The 21,640-nt window shown below is 43.1% G+C and overlaps 1 protein-coding gene across 10 annotated transcripts in view; it reads left to right on the top strand.

Moving 5' to 3' along the window:
• Positions 1–924: 924 nt before the first annotated feature.
• ADAT1 (adenosine deaminase tRNA specific 1) overlaps positions 925–21,640 on the top strand; it is a 34,436-nt gene continuing 13,720 nt past the window's right edge. For 3 of the 10 annotated variants that reach the window (XM_032486774.1, XM_032486775.1, XM_014566670.2), the window contains exons 1-9: positions 3,587–3,755; positions 4,064–4,132; positions 5,100–5,154; positions 5,615–5,745; positions 8,454–9,057; positions 10,844–10,989; positions 11,497–11,596; positions 18,316–18,402; positions 21,226–21,394. In XM_032486774.1, coding sequence (XP_032342665.1) covers positions 3,587–3,755; positions 4,064–4,132; positions 5,100–5,154; positions 5,615–5,745; positions 8,454–9,057; positions 10,844–10,989; positions 11,497–11,596; positions 18,316–18,402; positions 21,226–21,358 — 1,494 coding nt within the window. In that variant the 3' untranslated portion in view covers positions 21,359–21,394. The other 7 variants (XM_014566672.2, XM_032486773.1, XM_014566671.2 and 4 more) reach the window with 7 other exon arrangements.

Below are 21,640 nucleotides of genomic sequence, written 5' to 3'. Positions count from 1 at the left end.
ATTTTCAGCTCAATTTATCGGATAAGAAGGTGACAAGGGAATGGCTGAGGGCCTGTTACGATGGAGCCCCTGACACCAGGAGGCAGCTGGGGGAACCTTTTTTCCAGCGAGTCACACAACAAAGGACTTGGCTTTTGCACCTCAGCAAAACCTGCTAGCGTCTTGGTTTGAATGGTGCCAGTCTAGTTTCACAGAGCAGGTTTCTACTTCCACAGCTGGTAAAATGATCTAAGCACACGGAACGACCTAACTGGGAACTACTTCAGGGAGTGCTGAGCACATCACTCCTTGCTGCTATTGAAGCATCAGCCCCAAGAGCACTTGGCAGCAGTGGTGAGATGACCAGGTGGTATTTCAGAAGAAACACTTCAGAACTCACATCCTTCAGCAAGGTGGTGTCAACTAAAATGAACACAATCATCACCAAGGGAGAGGGTGTAGGGTCAGGATAAGAGACTGGACTTTAAGGCAACACTAGTGTCAGTGTGGACCCCTGGAAAAGGCAAACAAGGATTAATGAGGTTACTAAAGAGCTGTTTGGTAGGAGGCTGGAGGCAGAAGCCATCTGTCTGGCCTTGAGGCTGGGAATAGAAACTGAAGCAGAAGCAGACAACTAGTCTGTGGGGTATGGCAAGAAAAATGGCAAACAGGATGAAAGCTGGAAGGAAAATAGGATTTTAAAGTCCTCACTACCTCCTTAACCAGTTCTACGCTCACAGTTTGGCTCGACACATCATTCTATTTGAATCTACCTTACCGGGTAGTCAGCTTCCCTGATCCCATTTCACCGGTACCTAAGCACAGCACGGGAAGTCGCTGGACTCTGAGCACTAGCACCAAGACTCCTGGGCCCGCCCACCGAAGGACTGCAAGGACCAGCGTGCACTGCTTGACCCTGGGGGCGGGGCCTGGGAGAGTCGTCTCTTTGTGACGTCATGTCCGCTACGCCGCGCGGGCTCTCCTCGCTCCTGTTGAGGGCGCGCTTCTTGGAGGTGGGAGGAAAGTGTTGGTGAAAGGGTGGGGTCGCGGGGCGGAGGGCGCTCGCTTGAGGGGGGCCTTGGGCCTCCTAGGTGAGATGCCTTCGGTCTGACTCTCCCGAGCCTTTTCTGTGTGAGAAGAGAATGTGAGGGCCGTGCCTTCCCTGCCGCGCATTCCGTGGGAAAATACTGTTGCTTTCATGGAAATGCCAACATCCCCTGCGCGGAGAGCTCCTGCTGCGGGCGAGCGCGTGGCCTCTCGGCATCATCCCAGATAATTCAAAGGGACGCGCGAGCACGTTGTGTCTACTTCGCGGGGTTGGAGTCTCCCATAACCGGCCGAATAGGCCCCATCTCGGGCCCCTGGAGGGTGCTGAGAAGGGGTCCAAAGGGAAGTAGGCTTCCCTTCCAACCCTGCTAAAGCCTTTTCTCGCCTGGCAGCTGATCTGCCTTAACTTTTTTTTTTTTTTTTTTTAAGGAAGTGGGTTCTTGAGCTTTTCGCAATTGTTAAAATATGCGGTCTTGTGGGCAAAGAGATGCTTGTTAAACTGAACTATTGTTTCATACGAAGAAGTTATTCAAGATCTAGGAGAGAGTGGATTTGAATTTTAGTGTATCCAGTGTAGCAAAATATTCAGCTGCTGGGCACGCTCATCCAGACTCAACTCGGTGAATGAAGCGATGATACAGTTTTGAACTGCTTCATCGTAGAGTCAGCGTTTCTTCTGGCAAGCTCTGTCTTCCTTGGCTATTACGGTTTGTGATATGTGCCTCTGGTTTAATTTCAGTTTGGTGCCAAAGTATCTGCCTTAAAGCATAATGCTTTGTGATTCCCACAGCCCCAAGAAATGAGAGGGAAATCCCTTCCAAACGAATTCTGGATTCTCCCATGCTTTCTTTTGCTCCAGAAGATGAAAGACTTAAGCTGGTTCTCTGACTTTAAAGTCGCAGTTTATGTCAGTTCCTGCCAGATTTCTGTTTAAATCACTATGGTCTGCTTTACCATGACCATTTATTGAAATAACAGGCCCGCACATCAGAACTGTTAAATGATAAACTGAGGCATATTCAAGTTTTTAAGAATTTGAGCAGAAATCAATTCCAGTCAGGCAGTACCAAAGCAGTAGTTAGGAACCCTCTGCAGACTGGAGCCAGGGTAAAGACTGATGTAGAGAAAGTGCAGAAGCAAGAAAGGAAATTACTTGATTGGCTATAGCTTGAATCCTAGCTGGTTGTGGTTGGTTGTCCTTTTCGGTTTTGATTTTGTAACCTTGAGGCATCTACATGCTGAGATCTTGGTTTGTTTAAGTAGGCCACCACAGCATTAGAGACTCATCAATCTGATGACCTTGCTTAATTAATTTAACACAATGCAAGGGGCTCACTGTAGAAAAATCAGTTGTCTACTATATACATTGGGGCTCAATAGAACCTTTTTTTCTTTTTTTAACATGCTTGGCTTTGTGCATCACCATATGATCTCATTTTCTACTAAGAAGCTTTTCATACATTTGCATCCAAATGAGGTCATTGAGTGAGCATGGTTAGAGTCAAGAGTGGGAGAGTTTCTAGCAAAGTAGCCTACGCCTCTTTCAGGTCTGATCCGCTTAATGGTTTCTTATTCATGGTTTTTACATCTCCATTGCATTTCCACTACCTGCCAAAGAGCTCAAAGCAAATCAGTCAGGAAAATCAAATGTTCTTTTTTTGTAATATTAATCTCAGTTGACATTAATTATGCTTAACATTGTACCAGTTGCTTTTTATAAATATTGTTTAAGCCTTACGTTAACGCCAGTGGATTAAATACTACTGCCTCTGTTTTAACAGATGAAAAAACAGACACAGAGAGGTGAAGTGATCTATCCAATAATGCACGGTTAATATATAACAAAAACCAGGATTAGAATCTAGGAAGGGTAACTCCAAAACCCTCACTCTGAGGAGAACACTTGACTGGTGAGAAAACTCTAGGCTCTGTCACTTCCCCTCTGCATCATAAAATATCATAGGAAAAACTAAAATGTTGCCTTCTTGATGGGAGCATCAGTGGAGATTTACTAGAAGGAAGTGAAGAACCAATCAACTGTGAAGGAAAGAAGAGAAAAACAAAACATCTGAAAAAGAGCATAGAAAAGAAGAACCTTTTCCCCAGAAAGATAAACCTTGTATGGGGAGGGTCTGCCCCAAGTAAGCTGAGGTCTGCAGCATTTACTTGCTATTTCCAAATGAAAATTGGAGTAGCAAGGATACTTCCCTCTCATATGCTTTCATTTTGAGTAGTTAAGTTCAGATTCACTAAAATGAACCAGTATTAAATATCCAACTGTTTATTTTTTTAAGAGCAGCTTGAAGAAATAGGGTGTCTTCTGGGGTTATGAGATTTAAGACTTCTTTGATCTTTCATTAAAGGTGAAAAGAGGGCAGAGAAGTATTAGAAGATGACCCATAGAGTTCCAAGCAGAGAAACCTCAGTATAAACGTGCTTGGGCTGCGTTCGAAAGCCTCTTGAAGCACCAGTGCCGAGTTGTAGCATCTTGCATCAGTTCTCCTTTCTGCCCTTCTCATGGTTGTGGGTTTTGATCAGGGTCTCAGCCCCAGCTCGCACCATGTGGACCGCGGATGAGATTGCGCGGCTGTGTTACGAGCACTATGGGAGCAGGCTCCCCAAGCAAGGGAAGCCTGAGGCCAACCGCGAGTGGACGTTGCTCGCATCCGTGGTGAAGATACAACCTGCAGCTGGCCAGGCCTGCGACTTCCCTGATGGTGGAGTGCAAGGTGAGGCCTCTTCTCCCTGGACAGCACCGTCTCCCTGTCACGGATGGTAGAATTACACAGGGCTGTGCAGGGACTGGGGAGGCAGGCAGGGTAGGGGGATGGAGGGGTGAGCCGCAATGTTGGGCATGTTCTGCTGCTCACTGCCAAATAGCGCAGCCATACTTCTGGTGGCGGGAGACGGCCGTGCAGAAACCGCGGGCCTCAGTTTGGGTCAACCTTCTGAAGGAATGTGCAGAGTTATTAAGCCTGAGGACTAGGGACCATTCGGATTCTGAGACCTCACTTAATGGTTTGTTTTTCCCCCTCAGTGACAAAAGAAGTTGTTTCAATGGGAACAGGAACTAAATGCATAGGCCAGTCCAAAATGAGGAAGAGCGGTAAGCCTGGTGGGGTCGAAACAGGGCCTGTTAGGGAGCTTTGGAAACCGGCGTCCATGTTACCTGTTCCTTTCAGAGCAAAGGGGCCATATTCCTGAGGTGGCTGACCTTTGAGTTCCCACTGGCTGTTGCTCCAGGTGGAAGGACAGAACTCATTTAAAGAATGGAAATAAGCTCTGGAAGCAAAAGCCGTGCCAGGAACATCTTTCTGAGTGGGTTGAAAGTTGGCCAGTATTTTCATGCTCCAACCATAAGGTCCCTGGGCTTAGCTATTCCACATCAGATCTGAAGCCCCAGAAAGCAATCCTGAATTAAATGGAGATTTTGGTACCAGAAGGAATATGGAAATCCCTTAGAGCTCTGGCATCTTCACCTTCTGGATCTGCAAATGAATTCCTCCTCCAGCTTGCTTCCCTCATTCTCCTAGCCTTGTCTCCTGAATATGAGGAGACTGTTCCAGGACCACTACTGATTGAATTCAATGGAATTGCATCACCATAAGCACAGGCATGGTACCAGGATATGAAAGATCTGGAACTTTGTCCTTCAGATAAAGATTTCCCTATAAATCAGGAGTTCTCAGCTAGCAGAGATTTTTTTTTTTTCCACCCCCCCTCCCCAGGAGACAGGCAATGTCTGGAGATATTTTTGGTTTGTCAAAACTAGGGAGAGGGGAGTATGCTACTGGACTTGGTGAGTAGAGGCCAGGAATGCTACTAAACTTCCTGCATCACACAGGACAGACTCCCAACAACAAAGAATTTTCCAGCCTCTAATGTCAGTAGTGCTGAGTTGAGGAAATCCTGCTGTAAATGCTTGGCCATTAATTATTGTGATATTTACTAGCAGAGGTGTCCAGGGCTACATGGCCATCCTGGGTGCTGGGGAAACTGCTGTGTTCTGCTTCTAGGAACCAGGGCCTCTCCAGGTTCCCTATGTCTTCACTAGTGTCCTGTCTCTGCCACAGGAGACATCCTCAATGACAGCCATGCTGAGGTCATTGCCAGAAGGAGTTTCCAAAGGTAAAGCCACATTCTCAAAGAGTCTGATTTAGCCTGGGTGGGAGCCCCAGAATTTGCATTTCTAACAAGCTCCCAGGTAATGCTGATTATGTCAGCCTCTGAACTACACTTTGAATAGCACTGGTCTAGACAGTGGTTCTCATGCTTGAGTGTGCATCGGAATCACCTAGAGACTTTGTTAAAACCCAGATTGCTGGGCCCACCCCCAGAGGTTCTGATTCAGCAGGTCTGGGAGAAGCCTGAGAAGTTGCATTTCTAATAAATTCCAGCTGATGCTGATACTACTAGTTCAAGGACCACATTTTGAGAATCACTGGTCTAGATCATTCTCATAATTCCAAATCGCTTCCAGTCCCATTGGTCTGCAGTATCTCTTTATCTCTTAGTAATCACCTAGCCAGTCTTTCCCTTTACCACAGAGATTGGTTTGTTGTTCTGATAACATCCTGCACCCTATTAGGTACCTTCTCCATCAGCTTCGCTTGGCTGCCACCCTGAAGGAGGATAGCATATTTGTCCCAGGAACTCAGAGAGGACTGTGGAAACTCAGACCAGACCTCTTGTTTGTGTTTTTCTCCAGCCATACACCATGTAAGTAAATTCAAGCCTTTGGATTCATGTTACATTGTCTGCTTCCTTATTGTTGTCTTATCCACAGATATGTTTCTCAAAAAAAAACACTTTGGCAGAAATGTAGCTACAACCAGTGATAGTGCCTTTTTGTGAACAGCCCAGTGTGCCTAGTCGCTTCTCTACCAAGGAAACATGGGGAGAGCTTCACTCATACTATTCAGTTCTCAGTTCCCGATCAGGATTGGGAAGTTTAAAGCTGAAATCCCACAAGGCCTGAAATCAACAATAGGGCTTAGAAATCCAAAGCCCTGAGTACTATAATAATTTATCCCAGAACTCACTTCACTTGTTCATTCATTAAATAGGTATTTTCTACTACTTGTCAGGCAGGTATGACATACTAGGTATGTAGCAGTGAATAAGACTAGTCCCTTACTTACCCTTCAGTGTTTTAGGAAATGCAGACGGTCGTGATTAGTTTAGGTAAATTTTGATGGATTGTAAGGGGATGTTCAGGTGCTGTGGTTGCATTAGGCAAGAAGACCAGACCTGGCCTAGAGGCTCATTTCTGTTCTTTGTTTTTATGTCTTGAAAATGGAGAATAATTTCTACACTTTGTAGACAACAACTCAAGCATGGTCATAAAATTTCCTCACCCTAAAAACTTTGAAATAAGGATGTAAGATTGTCCCCTGAGGATTAAACTTTAAAACTAACACACGCAATTAGAGCAGATAGGTGATCACTCTTAAGAGACAATCACTGAAGATCATAAATCAAAAATAGAATACAGCTTACAAAGAGCAGAAAAAATGACATACAGAAGGAGACAGGGCTCATTCATACTCTATTCTTAGAAGTGTTCTTGGACCAGGGCACCCAAGGACCAAAGGATGTTTCCTGACTCAGTGCTTCTCAAACTGTAATATGTATGTGAATCACCCAAGAATCTTGTTAAAAGGCAGATTCAAATTCAGTAGCTCTAAGGGTAGAGCACTTCTAACCAGTTCCCACATGTTGCCTATGGACCACACTTTGAGTAGCTGGGGCCTGGCTGACCTCAGTGGCAGGTGTAGCCTTCTTGGGGAGAGAGATATATCTGGGCATCACAGCTGGCCTGACCGCTTAGTCAAACTACATCAATCAGTGGCCCATAGGCTGGTCCATGGCCAGATGAAAAGAAGCAGGACTATCCGGTGAGTTTTTCAAAAAGCTAATTTCTTCCATTTAAAGGTTATGAAGTCTATACAGTTTTTTAAAATAATGGTAATTAGAATTTTTAAAGATGTTGCTTGATAGAATAAAAAGTTAACAATGCTATATTGATCTTAAAATCTGGAAATTTTACTGGTCTGGGAAATCAAAATCTGGGACCAATGATCTAACTCCGAGTCATGGGTGATATTTACAGTGTGATGTCCACCCCTGGTTTGTCTGCAGGAAGAAAGAATGCTACCTAGAGAATGTGACTATCCTAGCTCCCTTGGCATTTATTCCCCATTACTAATTGATAAGTTGGTGCCTGGGTTAGCTACTTCAGACTCTTACTTGTGAGTTATATCTGCATGCGTCAGCCTCTTGAGTTCAGGCATCTTTCAAGATCAAGTCTCCAAATCTTTAGTGTGGGAGGTAGGCCCTGGTGAATTCTCCAAAGTCACTGTCACCTTGTGAGGTCTCTGGAAGCCTGCCAGCCAGCCTTTCTGGCAATACTTCCACTTCTGTCTTTCTTGCCTTTCCCACTCTTAGGTTATATAGACCACAGATGTATAATTTACACACTGTAGAAATCACCACACATTAGGTTAGAGTCTGAAGGAGTAGCTCCCTTTTCAAGGGGATGCTGTGATTTTTACTGACCTCTGGTTTTCTTTGATTCTCTGTAAACACAAAGTAGGTCAGAAATCTCTAAACCAGCAGGGAGAAACGTCAGTCTTTACTGTGAGGATATGCACATAAATCGCCAAGATGGGGAAATGGTAAGCATTATTTGCCAAACTTATTTAACCGTGAAATCAACCGTCCACTTTTGTTTCCCATGGCATCTTATGGGATAATATTCCACAAAATGCGATTGGGAAACAGTGCTCATTCTAAACCAGGGGTTCTCAACTGAGGACAGTTTTGCTGCCCAGGGGACATTTGGCAACATCTGCAGACATTTTTGATGGTCAGACTCAGGGGTGCTATTGATATGTAGAGGGTAGAGATCAAGGAGGCTGCTAACCATCCTGTAATATACATGACAGCCCCCGGGCAAAGAATTATCTGGCCCAGAATGTCAGTGTGGAGGTTGAGACACCCTGGTCTAAATTAGTGTTTCCAAAACTTCTTGTGATAAGAATCACCTGGGATCTTTGTTAAACTATTCCATTTTCAAGACTCCTCCCCCTGAGAAATTCTAACTAACTGGGTCTTGGATGGGGTCTTCAGCAAGAGCCCCAGAGGAGTCTTATTAGGGAAGTTTGGTCAAGTGTTCTTACTCATTTGGGAGAATAGAATTAAGCTTTGTTTAAGGCAGTGGTTCTCAAACTTGAACTTGCATTAGAATCATCTAGACAGCTTGTTAAAACAGACTGCTGGGTACCACCTCCAGAGTTTCTGATTCACCAGGTCTACTGTGGTTTCCAAGAATTTGCATTTCTAACAAGTTCCTAAAGGGACTGTGATGTAGCTGGTCTGGGGACCTCACTGAGAACCACTGGTTTAAGGGATTTCTTCTCCTGCAGGTGGGGATGCCTCCATCATTCCAATGCTTGAGTTTGAAGATCAGCCTTGCTGTCCTGTCAGTAGAGATTGGGCTAATAACCCATCAATAGAAGCCAGTGGTGACCTAGAAGCTCCTGAAGGTAAAAGGAAATGTGAAGATCCGGATAGTCCTGTGATCAAAAAGATAAGCCTTGAGCCCGGGACTTCTGACTGTGTGGCTCACCATCGGAGTTTTGGCAATCAGGAAGGTGACTCAAACCCACCAAAAGTCAACAGCTCTAATCTCACTGCAGAGGAACTGGCTACTGTTACTGGAATGGCCCCCGGTGGTGCCAAAGTGGTAGACGTTTATAGAACTGGAGCCAAGTGTGTGCCGGGAGAAGCTGGAGACTCAGGGAAGCCTGGTGCTGCGTATCACCAGGTGGGGCTGCTCCGAGTGAAGCCAGGCCGGGGAGACAGAACTTGCTCCATGTCCTGCAGTGACAAGTTGGCACGGTGGAACGTCCTGGGATGCCAGGGGGCACTGTTGATGCACTTCCTAGAAGAGCCCGTCTACCTGTCAGCTGTGGTCATTGGGAAGTGCCCGTACAGCCAGGAGGCCATGCAGAGAGCACTGACTGGGAGGTAGGAGGGCAGGGAGGGAGGGCTCAGCTGGAATAGTGTTTCAGAGAAGCAGTCTGAGAGTTTGTTCAAAGAGCCTTGGACATACATACATACATACATACAGATGTACAAAGAGTTAGGATTTGTCCTGAGGAAATAATGAAGAAAGTGCTCAAACATTTAACATTGTGTGTTCTCATTGAAAAACAAAACAAAACAAAAGGAAACCACTGAAATGGCCAGCAATAGATTGTGGCTTTTGTTACAACAAATACTGATGAATATTTAACATGGGAAGATGCTCATAGTGTTTAGAGAGCAATTTAGAAGATAAATAGAGTTCATTTTGGTCTTAAAGTATATACACAAGTAGAAAACAAAATTGTAGCTTCGAAGATATACACCAAGGTATTAATATGATAATGATATTATGGGTGGTGTTTTTTTCTTTCTGTTTTCTAATTTTTATGCACTGTACCTATATTGCTATCATAATGTTTAAAAACTCTCAATCATTAGTGTTAATTTTTAAAAAGATAGAAGACAAAGATGACCACTCAAGTGAGGTCTCCCTGAAGAAGGGCAGCCAAACCTGATTAATGCTGTAGTAACTGAGGGCAGGATGGAGTCGTGGCTGGGGAAAGCTGTGAGTCTTTGTCAAATGTACCACCCTGAGGCCAACTCTGGGAAGCAGCCCCAGGATATGACCCATTGATTCTACTGCCAGGTACATGCCTGGGAGAAACAAAGACATACATCCACATAAAACCTTTACAGGGATGTTCATAGCAGCATTAGTCATGATAGCCCCAGAGTGAAACAACCCAAATGTCCACCACCTGGCTAACTAATAAACAAAATGTGGCAGATCCATGCAGTGGAATATTACTCAGCCACAAGAAGGAATGGAGTGCTGATACCTGTCACAACACGGATAAACCCTGAAAAACCTATGCTCAGTGAAATAAGCTACGTTTTGTGTGATTTCATGAAGTGAATTGTACAAAATAGGCAAATCCATAGAGACAGAAAGTAGATTCATGGGTGCCAGGGGCTGGAGAGGGGATGGGAAGTGACTGCCAACATGGGCAGCATTTCTTATTGGGGTGACGAAAATGTTGTAAATGTGGATTGTGGTGATCGTTGCACAATTCTCTGACTCTACTAAAAAAAATGAATTATGCACTTTAAATGGGTGAATTTTATGTTATATAAACTGTATACCAATAAAGAACTTAAGGGGGGAAAAGGCAACCCTAGGCTCTGTACCCAAGATGTTTTCTATGTTTTCTTGATTCTGAGACTTTAAGTTGCTGTCTGTTCAGTTGTAGACCTACTTCATGTTGGCATCTAGTTTGGGTGAAATATTCAAGAGAGGAAAAAAAATAAAGCTTTTATATTAAAGGATCATCTTGGTTTCTGGCTTGTTTGAAGGATTCACTAGGAAGCAGATGCCAACAGGTTAATATTTCTGCTTACGGTTTTCAAATCTTTCAAAGCCAACATCTGGAATGGAGTTTGATGTTACTGAAGTCCTTGAGGAGTGGTGACTCAGTTCCTAGCTGTCACTTCAGAGTGATACAAGGGTTCTTCCTCCAAACATAAGGTTGATATGATCTAGATTCTATTTTGTCACAACCTCCAGTACCATACTCCCCATAAATAAATAAGCAAATAAATAAATCCACACACCTCCTAAGGCCTTTGCCTCCCACCAAAGACATGGGTGGTGATGTGGTCCACAGTCCTAGATACTCTCTTTCTCAAGGAGTGAGCCTAAACTGCGTGCATTTTCCCTCACATTTAGGTGTCAGAACGTCTCGGCTCTACCCAGAGGCTTTGGAGTTCAAGAAGTGAAAATACAGCAGTCAGATTTACTATTTGAACACAGCCGCTATGCATTGCAGGCAAAAAAGGCTGACAGCCCAGGCCGACTTGTTCCTTGTGGGGCAGGTAAGGGATTCAGGTTCCACTTACGCCCCAACCACAGAATGACCTCAGAGGGGCTGTACCCTCCCAGCCTGGGTAGGCAGTTTACCATCCAAGTGGTCAATAGTGTGGGCTCGAGAGACACCCACACTGGGTCAAGTTCATACTGTGTGTGACCCTGGGCAACTTGTCCCCTCTTGGCCTCAGTTTCTTCATCTTCAGAGAAGAGTAGCATTTCTTTATCAGGGTTATTACGAGGAATAAATGAGAAACTCTATTTCATGTGTTTACTGTGTGTTCAGCATATGGTAGACGCTCAGTGGTTGTTGCTATGATGAGGAGGAGGATGCATCAGGAACCGCTTTATACTGCTGTGTTCTGGAGGCCAGGCTTCAGAATGGCAGCCGCTGTCTCTGACGTGCCAGCCAGCTCTCATGGGTCTGCAGTGGTAGGGAAATATGTTTATTAAAACACCTCTGACCTTTACAGAAAACTGAACAGTTTTAACCCCAGAATCTTATCTTTTCACAGCCATCAGCTGGAGTGCAGTTCCTGAGCAGCCGTTGGATGTCACTGCCAATGGCTTTCCACAGGGAACAACAAAGAAAGGAATCGGACGCCTTCAGGCCAGGTACAGCATTTACTTTGTGTTTTCTTCTCATAGTTTTAGCTCTTATGTTTAGGTCTTTGATCCATCTTGAATTAATTTTTTATAAGGTGTGAGGTAGGGACACAACTTCATTCTTTTGCATGTGTCCAGTTGTCTCTACATCATTTGTTGGAAAGACTATTCTTTTCCCTTGAAGATTTTGAAAAGAACACTTTCTTGGGCTTTGTTACTAGAGATTCTGGTTTAGTAAATAAAGGTTGGAACCCTAGAATTATTTATGAAGCTGCATAGTGATTAGACTGTCAAGAAGGGTGCCATAAAAACAAGACTTTGCATCCACAAATTGGCTTTTATTGAAATGTGGGGCCTGTGGTCTACTGGATGTGAGACTTGGGATTCCTCATTGTGTGTTTGGAGGTTCATCTGCCTTACTGATTCCTCCTTCGCTTATTGTTCGTCTTGCCCACTCTACTTTTCCCTCCCAATGAGGCGTGGGGGTCTGCAATAGCCTGAGGGTGGTCGGGTTGCAGGGGAGTGGCCTCTCCACCAAACACAATTCCTTCTCAGTCTGGATTGAGCTGCCACTGAGTGTATATCGTCTTTAAAGAAATATCTATTCAAGCTTCCACAATTTACAGTAGTTCTTTTCACTCTAAGTGGCTTTTCCATTTCTTTATTATGCTCTTACATAAAAAGTTGTATTGTAATTAAAGTTCACAGGTGGATTTGTTTCTTTTCTTTTTGACATGCTGATTTGCCTGCCTCAACAGAAACAATAACAACTTACATCTTTTTGACTTAAAAAAAAAAAGGTTTTGTTCTTCACAGACACTAACCATGGTTCAAATAGCCAGGATGGCAGACCTGACCTGTCTCTTGGTGGCCTAGGCTGTTGAATTGATTAAAATTTACAAAATTGTTGTGGGCAGAGACTTTTTGGCCAGTGTTTCCCCAAAGGCCTCCTGGGTTTGGGCCACTGTTTGCATCTCTCAGGGGACTAGCTGTTAGCCACAGGGCAGAATGTGTGAGCAGAGCAGTTCATGAGGGACAGGGGCCATGTTTCCTGCTGAGCTCTGCCTCTGCTGTCAGTGACAGGGTAGCAACAACTCATACTGGCCACACCCACCTGACTGTGGTTTTCAGTTTGCTGCTTCACTCAGGTCTAAATTTTCTTCTTTAATTGAATCCATACCCTCTTTTTTTTCTTTAAATTGAAGTATAGTTGATTCACAATGTTGTGTTAGTTTTTGGTATACAGCATAGTTGATTCAGTTATACATATATTTATTATTTTTCATTATAGGTTATTACAAGATACTGAATATAGTTCCCTGTGCTATACAGTAGGACCTTGTTGTTTATCTATTTTGTATATAATAGTCTGTACCTGCTAATCGCAAGCTTCTAGTTTATCCCTGCCACCCTTTTTCCCTTTGGTAACCATCAGTTTGTTTTCTGTGTCTGTGAGTCTGTTTCTGTTTTATAAATAAGTTTGTTTGTATTATTTTTTAGATTCCATATATTAGTGATATCATATGATATTTGTCTTTCTCTGACTTAACTTCGTTTAATAAGGTAATCTCTAGGTCCAACCATGTTGCTGCAAGTGGCATTATTTCATTCTTTTTTATGGCTGAGTAGTAGTCCATTGTATATGTATACCACATCTTCTTTATCCATTCATCTGTCAGTGGACATTTAGGTTGTTTCCTTATCTTGGCTATTATAAATACTGCTACTATGAACACTGGGGTGCATGTATCTTTTCAAATTAGAGTTTTCTCCAGATATATGCCCAGGAGTAGGATTGCTGGATCATATGGTAACTCTATTTTAAGTTTTTGGAGGAACTTTCATACTGTTTTCTACAGTGGCTGTGCCAAACTACATTCCTACCAACAGTGTAGGAGGGTTCCCTTTTCTCCACACCCTCTCCAGCATTTATTGTTTGTGGACTTTTTAATGATGGCCATTCTAACTGGTGTGAAGTGATACCTCATTATAGTTTTGTTTTGCATTTCTCTGATAATTAGCAGTGTTGAGCATCTTTTTGTGTTCCTATTGGGCCCAAAGCAATCTACAGAATTAATGTGATCTCTATCGAATTACCCATGACATTTTTCACAGTACTGGAGCAAATAATCCTAAAATTTATATGGAATCACAAAAGGCTCAGAATTGCCAAAGCAATACTGAGGGAAAAGAACAAAGCTGGAGCCATAGCCCTCTCAGTATTCAGACAATACTATAAAGCTGTAGTAATGAAAGTAGTGTGGTATTGGCATAAAAACAGACATATGGATCAATGGAACAGGACAGAGCTCAGAAATAAACCCACACATTTATGGTCAATTAATCTTTGGCAAAGGAGGCAAGAACATACAGAGAAAAGACAGTCTCTCTCTGGCAAGTGATATTAGGAAAGCTGAACAGCAGCATGTAAATCAATGTAGTTAGAATACTCCCTCACACTATACACAAAAATAAACTCAAAATGACTTAAATATAAGACAGGACCCCCTAAAACGAAGAGAAGAGAACATAGGCAAAACATTCTCTGACATAAATTATAACAGTGTTTTCCTAGGTCAGTCTCCCAAAGCAATAGAAATAAAAGCAAAATTAAAACAAATGGGATCTAATCAAACTTATAAGCTTTTGCACAGCAAAGGAAACCATAAACAAAATGAAAAGACAACCTACGAACTAGGAGGAAATATTTGTAAATGATGCTACTGATGAAGGCTTAATTTCCAAAATATACAAACAGCTCATACAACTCAATAACAGAAAAACAAACAGCCAAGTCAAAAAATGGGCAGAAGATCTAAATAGACATTTCTCCAAAGAAAACATACAGATGGCCAGCCAATAGGCACATGAAAAGCTCTCTGGACCCCAATGTGTTAATAACTATAAAGTGAGGATATTGGTAGCTAATCTGAAGTCTCTGACATGTTGTGAACGTCTCTCCATTTAGAAGGCAGATTCCTTATGGGGAGGAAGTGAATGGTGGGAAGAGCAGAAGCTTTGCAGTTCTGTTACCGAACCAAACTTGGGTCTACTCACCCATGCGCAGTAAAACCAATCAACTGACACGGGGTTATGGTGAAGGAAAGTACAGCATTTATTGCAGGGCACCAAGCAGGGAGAACTTGCGGCTCATGCTTAAAAGACCCAAACTCCCTGATGGCTTTCAGGGAAGGGGTTTTAAAGGCATTGTGAGGGAGGGAGCTACAGAGTATGTGAACAGCTTATGCACAGTTCTTGGATTGGTTGGCATCAAGGTGAAGTTTCAAGCATCATCAACCTTCTGTTTTCAGTTGGTCTAGGGTCTATGTGCTTATGGTGAGCAGTTTTCATCTGGTAGGTATCTACTTCTATAGAAACAATTTAGGAATGTTATCTGTATCTTTCAGCGAACTGGGAATTTGGTGATTCTGCTACATGGTTTATAGTCAAAATTATTGCCCATTTCCTGGCCCAACAGCTATCCTTTGTTTCTACATCTTCACATTTCCTTATCATTCACTCTTGAACCAGCCTTTGGAGATTCAAGGGAGGCCTGGGAGACTAAAGCAAAAGCCTTTTCCTTCAAAGGGCACAGACACAGGAGCTCGTATATGGTTTCAAACCCTCTTTTCTTTGATACTCCTCAGTCTTGTGGGGAACAGGTTCGGGGAAAGAAAGGGAGTAAAGTTTTGGATAGAGAGGTTAATCATAAACTCTGCAGACGAACTCAGTTTCAGCTCAAGAGACTGAAGTTTAATTCCCGGCTCCCTTTCCTCCCAGTTGTAGGAACCTGGGCTAATTACTTTACCTCTCTAAGCCTCCCATTTCCCCAGCAATAAAGCAAGGGTAACTAAGAGTATTTATCACCCAGGAATGTTGTGAGAATTGAATGAGAGGGAGGACCTCTAACAAGGTGCAAGCCTTGCTGTAGACATCTTGTTAAGACAGATTTTTCTCCTTGGTCATCAAATGAAGCTGCATATTATATGTGAAAGGGTCAGAGTTATTTTCATTTTAAAGACCAACAACTGCTAGGGAGAGAATGGGTTTTCTCACTGCTCATTCCGGAGTGCTATCCTCGGACCACCTTTTTTAGAACTATCTGGAATATGAACTCATACTGGGATGTTACCATAGAAGGTATTATTTTATTTAAGTCCTTGCATTTATTACAAACAATGAGATAATAGCAGGAGTCAGATAAAGGACCCTCATTTTCAAGAAGCTTAATTTTACCCTTTGCCCTAAAGTGGCAAATCCTTTTAAATTCTCTTTGCTCTGAAGAAGCAAATTTTCTTTCCATCCCAGATGAGATACCAGAGCATCCTGGAGAGATCATTACATGGCTCATAGGACTACAAAAGAGAAGAGTAAGAGATTTGTGTGTCTCAGTATGTTAGAATAAAGATAGGGCTAGATTGAAATGTGAATATGAATTTTAAAATCTTTAAAAAATTATGTATGTATGTATAGCTTTCCTAGTTCTTTGTTTCACCAACCAGCAGTGTTAACCAAGTCATCAGGAAGAATCTAATATCTAAGAATGTAATCCTCACTACTAAAAGGAACCAGGGCTCATTGGAGCATAGCAGCTAGCATCCATGTTGTATTAGTTCTTGAACGTTGTATTAGTTGTCTGTTACTGTATTACAAATTCCTCTCCCCTCCTCAAAAAAAAAAAAAAAAAACTCAACTCAGTGGCTTAATACAACAGTTAACATGTATTATTTCCCACAGTCCCTGTGGGTCAGGAATTTGGGAGGAGCTTAGCTGGATAATTCTGACCCAGGGGCTCATGAGGTTGCAATCCATTATGTCAGTCCTCGAAGGCTTGGCTGGAGCTGGAGGATCCAGTTTCAAAGTGGCTCACTCCTGTGGCTGCCAGGTCAGTGCTGGCTGTTGGCAAGAGGCTTCAGTTCCTCTCAACTTGAATCTCTCCATAAGGCTACAAGTATTTGTCTTCACAACATGGTGGCTCATTCCTCCCCAAAGCAAGCAAGGCAGAGGCCACAGAGCCCTTTCGGACTAGTCTCAGAAGTCACACTCCATCTGCAATCTCCTAATGGTTTTTTGGATCAGCCCTATTCAGTGCATATCCACCCCGTATTCAGGGGATTGCATAGGGCATGAATTCCAGGAGGCAAGAATCACCATCTTGAATGCTGGCTACCACAGATTCCATTTTAAGTAATTTCCTTTTATTTCATTTTCTGGTGACTGCTATTGCAATCAGTTTTTGTTATTTGTTTCTCTCTTGTAATTAATGGTTGTATCTAGCAGCTTAGCTAACTCATTTTAGTCTACTAATGTATCTGGAAATTCTTTTGAAATTTTTTAATGAAAACAATCTTTTGTAAACAGTGTTTCCTTTCCAAACCTTCATTCCTTTTTAAAGTTTTTTTTCTTAACCTACTGTGCTGATCACAACTAACAATAGCACAATCATCTGCAAAGAATGACTTTGGTTTTTGCTTTTCAATCTTTATTCCTTTCATTCCTTGTCTTACTGACCAGACGTTCTGTATAATGTTGGATAAAAGCAATGATACCAAGTATCCTGGTATTATTCCTGATTTTAAGGACATATATTTCCTGTAGATTTTCTTATAGATACTCTTTATGAATTTAAATACTATGTTTTCTAGCACTAGTTTGGTAAAAGATTTTAAATTATTCAATGGATGTTGAATTCTAACAAATACTTTCTTTGTATATATTTTCCTTATAATTTTATTACTGTTCTCCTGTCATCTGTTAATGAGTTCCATTAGTTTTTTGGTTGTAGCTTTTTTTTTAAAAAAAATATATAGCAGCCTTATATTCCTTTGTGCCAGCAGTCACTCTAACGCAGTTAAGGCCCAGAGAGGGTGGCATGTTGGGGCTCAGGGTCCCCCTTTGAACAGTGATTCTTGCAATAGGCTAGGTCCCTGCCAGGTAAGAAAACTTTTTGGTAGACCATACAATTCCCTATTTCGTATATGTCAATGACGGCCCCTGGGTCCAAGTACAGTTTTCAAGGTTGGTTGGAGGGTATGGTATGTAAAGATGAGACTGTATGTTGTTGGCACACATAACACTTCTGCACTTCTTGATCAGCCCACGAATTGTGTATATGCGGGAAGGGAAGGAGGCACATACAGTATAGTCTGTCATGAACGGCCAAAACCAAGAAGGCCCAAGTAGCTGGTAAGGACTTCATACTGACTTTTTTCACTCTTTCAAACTGTGGCCACCGTAAAGCTTGATGTTAGAAGCAAAGGATTCACCTCCAAAGGCTCACAATGCCCAGGGGGAAAGCCTGGAGATTCTTCCTCAGGTGACTTGTCCAGATGGGCTTTATAACCACCGTTCACACAGGGAGCAGCACTCAAGTCTCTGAAACAAAGCCTTCCATTGCTTGTAAGCAGCATTACCCAAGGGGCCAGTGCTCTTGGAAGGAGGTAGCCAGACATGGCTGACAGGCATCCTGGGGATGAAAGTTAGTAATTCCCTCTGTCTTTACCCCATTTTTGCCTCTCACCTCGATAATTCACCGCTGATGACATTTCTTAAAATGAAAATCATTTTTGTGCCTCAACATAATCAGACTCTCAGGTCTAGATTTTTCTTCTTGCCAAGTACAGGTGAAAATGGGGGCTCTGGGACATTCAGACCTAAAAAGATACTATGTGAATGCTTGTACATAGTAAATATTTAATAAATCCTCTTGGTCTTCTTTCTCTAAACAGATCCCGAATCAGCAAAGTAGAACTCTTTAGATCATTCCAGAAGCTGCTGAGCAGTATTTCAGAGGACAAGTGGCCAGACTCCCTCAGGTGATACCATTGACCTATGTTTTTTTACGTTTAGGAAGACTTCTGGTTTAATCCTGGCTTTTGTGTGGTAGAAGGCTTTGGCAGGAGTGGTGGTTCAGTAGGCCAGTGGGTACTTCCTACTGACCACATGCTCTTCAATCCCTGCAGCCCCACCTTTAGGCACAAGTATGATCTCAGGTGTGGAATGTGGGTAGTTTGGTGGTACAGAGTCACAGGAGCCTAAGGGTGGGATTGAGTCTGGCCCATTCCAGGCCCTCCTTTTATTCCACCTCCCAATGGAGAGCATTGTGGAAATGTGAGTGCTTGGGAAGCAATATATTCTGTTAGGAATGTCATTCTCTTCTCTTTTTCCATTGTTCACATCAGTGATTTGGAATTGCAGTTCCATGACTTAAATTACTTTCCACACAGGAATGTAGAGGGCTATAGAGCCACTTCGGGGGTGGGGGGGAGTTCAGACACTAACCCTGGGGTGTTAGTTACCCTCACAGGATAAGGACACAGTCCCCACAAACTGACCTTACTTCAGACACCAGCCACAAGCTGGGGGTGCCCCAAGCCACTCACAGTTCCAACCAACTGACTACAAACTTGGGGGTTCCTACTCCCTGCTCCAGTTCAATAATTTGCTAGAACAACTCACAGAATTCAGGAAAGCACCATCCTTATATTACCTTTTATTTTAAAGGATACAAATCAGGACCAGCTAAAAGAAGGGACACACAGGGCGTGGTCTGAGAGAGTTCCAAACCTGACATTTCGTTGTCCTCAGGATACATCACTCCCAGCACATCTCTGTCTGTCACCAGCCAGGAAGCTGACCAGAACTTTAGTGTCCAGAGCTTTTATTGGGGTTTCATCCATGAGCATGATTGATAGAATCGTTGGCCACATGATGTGATTGAGCTCAATCTCCGCCTTCCGCTTTCCCCACCCCAAACTCTCTATTCTCATGGTTCGGCTTTCTGGCGTGGCCAGTCTACCCTGAAACTGTCTAGGACCCACCATGAGTCACCTCATTAAGCTTAAACTTGGTGTGATCTGAGGGGTTCATCATGAATAACAAAGACGTCCTTATCACTTGGGAAATTCTAAGGATTTGAGGTTCCTGTCCAGGAACTGGCAACAAATGCCAGCCAGCTTCTTTCTTATATGACAGTGGGGAGGCGAATGAGTAGCTCAGCACTTCTGTCTAAAGAGGCTAGCCAGCTGTTATCACCAGCATGCATCTTGCAGTCAGTATTGATGCCCTCCAGTCATCCATGGTCAGTTTGCTTGTTTCTTGTCTGGAAAAATGAGTCAGACTGGAACTGGGTGGGTTTCCATATATTCTGTGTGTTTAAAACAGATCTGGACTTAGGACTTCGAAAGGATTATTGCAATATGAGAAGGGGCCTGTTACAACAGGAGGAGGAGGACTGATGCAATAGCAAGAGCACTGCAATCCTAAGATCTATAAGCCCCTCGAACAGCAGATGCAAAAGAGTTTTCTTTTATACAGAGAGGTAAGCAAGGTTAGGCAGAACTGAGAACGGGGAATGGGATGAGCAGGTGGTGTGATGAGACAGTTGAACAGGAAATGTCGGTTCTCAGGAGGGGCTGTTAAGAAGGGTTGTTACACATGCTGATGCTGGCTCAGGCCAAGAGTGGCTCAAAGTTCAAGGGTGTAGGGGAAGGAGAGAAGCATAATTAAAATTTGGTCAAATTAGCAGATAATTTGTCAAGATTTTGTCAGTGGGTACAAACAGTTCAGCTAATCGTTATGAGACAAAAACTGGGCATTTGGAAGGTCTGTGTCTGGCTTTGTCACAGGTAAACCAGGAGGCATCCGTGAGTCAGTCATGGGGAAGGGTGGTTGTCGCAGGTAAACCCAGGGGCGTTTGTAAGTCTATCTAAGTCAGAAGGAAGGGCAGCTCTTTGCAGTCAGCCATTTGCCAGAACATAGAAGGGTGGGAGGGAGATTTCATAACCATAGCTTTTTTTAGGAACTGAGGACTCAGGTAAAATTTAACATTGTCATGTGTGTAGCTCCCATCCATTAACCAACAGAAAGCTGTGGGAAATTGATCTAATAGCTAACATCAGTGTTTGCTACAATTAGCAGCTTTGCTCTGTGCTGAAGTGAGTGAAGAAACAACTTGGGTCTCCTCAGATCTTGGCAAAAAAGGGAAGAGTAGAAGCAGGATAAAACCTGAATCAATGAGACACGAGTCAGTCTCTTCAACTATAAGATGGCAAAGACAGAGCTCAGGGTCAGAGCTGGGTCAGGAAGAGGGCTCAGAGGAGCCTGACTCAAGTTTGTTCGAAAGAATCTTTGTCACAAGCAAATCTTAGAACTGGGTATGAGTATTACAGATAGTACTCAGCACACCAGCCGTTCTTCAGCAGTCAGAGACAGCCACGGGGTTTGGGAAGGCGTGCTGGCTGGCAGTACCAGGAGGAGAATATGGATAAGACGGAAAGTGCTTTGGGAAAATGCAACCAAGAAATTTCTAATGGCTAAATCCTAATGTTGAAAATTATAGATGTTTAGAAAACTTTAAACCGAAAAGAAGAAGACAGAGTTGTTCTTGTTTTATCTGATTTTACCAGGACCAAACAAAGCTAGCGTTCTGTTTATTCTTACCTGTTTTAATTCATATTGCTTTCTAGTGAATTCCCTACAAAGGAGATAAGAGTCATTCTAGGAGAGCATAACAAAACCCTCCTGTTCCTAAGTCTCTTGTAATACATCTGTCCAGCTGATTGCCTCGGTGTCTTGTTGGCCATGGTGGTAAGCTGTCCAGTAAGAACCTTGTGTGCTTGGTTGTGTGTGTGCATTAGGGTGCAGAGGCTCGAGACATACCAAGAGTACAAGGAGGCTGCATCTGCTTACCAGGAAGCCTGGAGCACACTCCGGAAGCAGGCGTTTGGATCTTGGATCAGAAATCCGGCAGATTATCATCAGTTTAAATGAGAAGAGAAAGTTCACAGAAAGCTTACTGGCAGCCCGGTATTTTCCATTCTTTCATACTCGACCACCTTCCTCTTTTATGCTGGACAAGCCTTAACTTTCCTTGTGGCTAATCAGGGGAAGAAGTCTTCCATCTACCAGAGCAATGTATCTATTCTGTGTCAGATAGATGGAATTCTGGAACATGGAACAATCTATACTTGATTGAAGTGGCTCTCTGCTAAAATAGCTTCTCACTAATGACCTTCGAATGTGTCCTGTGTTTTATGGCTTCTCTAAAATATG

The sequence above is a fragment of the Camelus ferus genome, chromosome 9 (assembly GCF_009834535.1).
Source record: "Camelus ferus isolate YT-003-E chromosome 9, BCGSAC_Cfer_1.0, whole genome shotgun sequence".
In the NCBI taxonomy this organism is placed as follows: domain Eukaryota; kingdom Metazoa; phylum Chordata; class Mammalia; order Artiodactyla; family Camelidae; genus Camelus; species Camelus ferus.
Note: the sequence above shows the minus strand (reverse complement) of the source record. Positions and strands in the feature narration are given on the sequence as shown.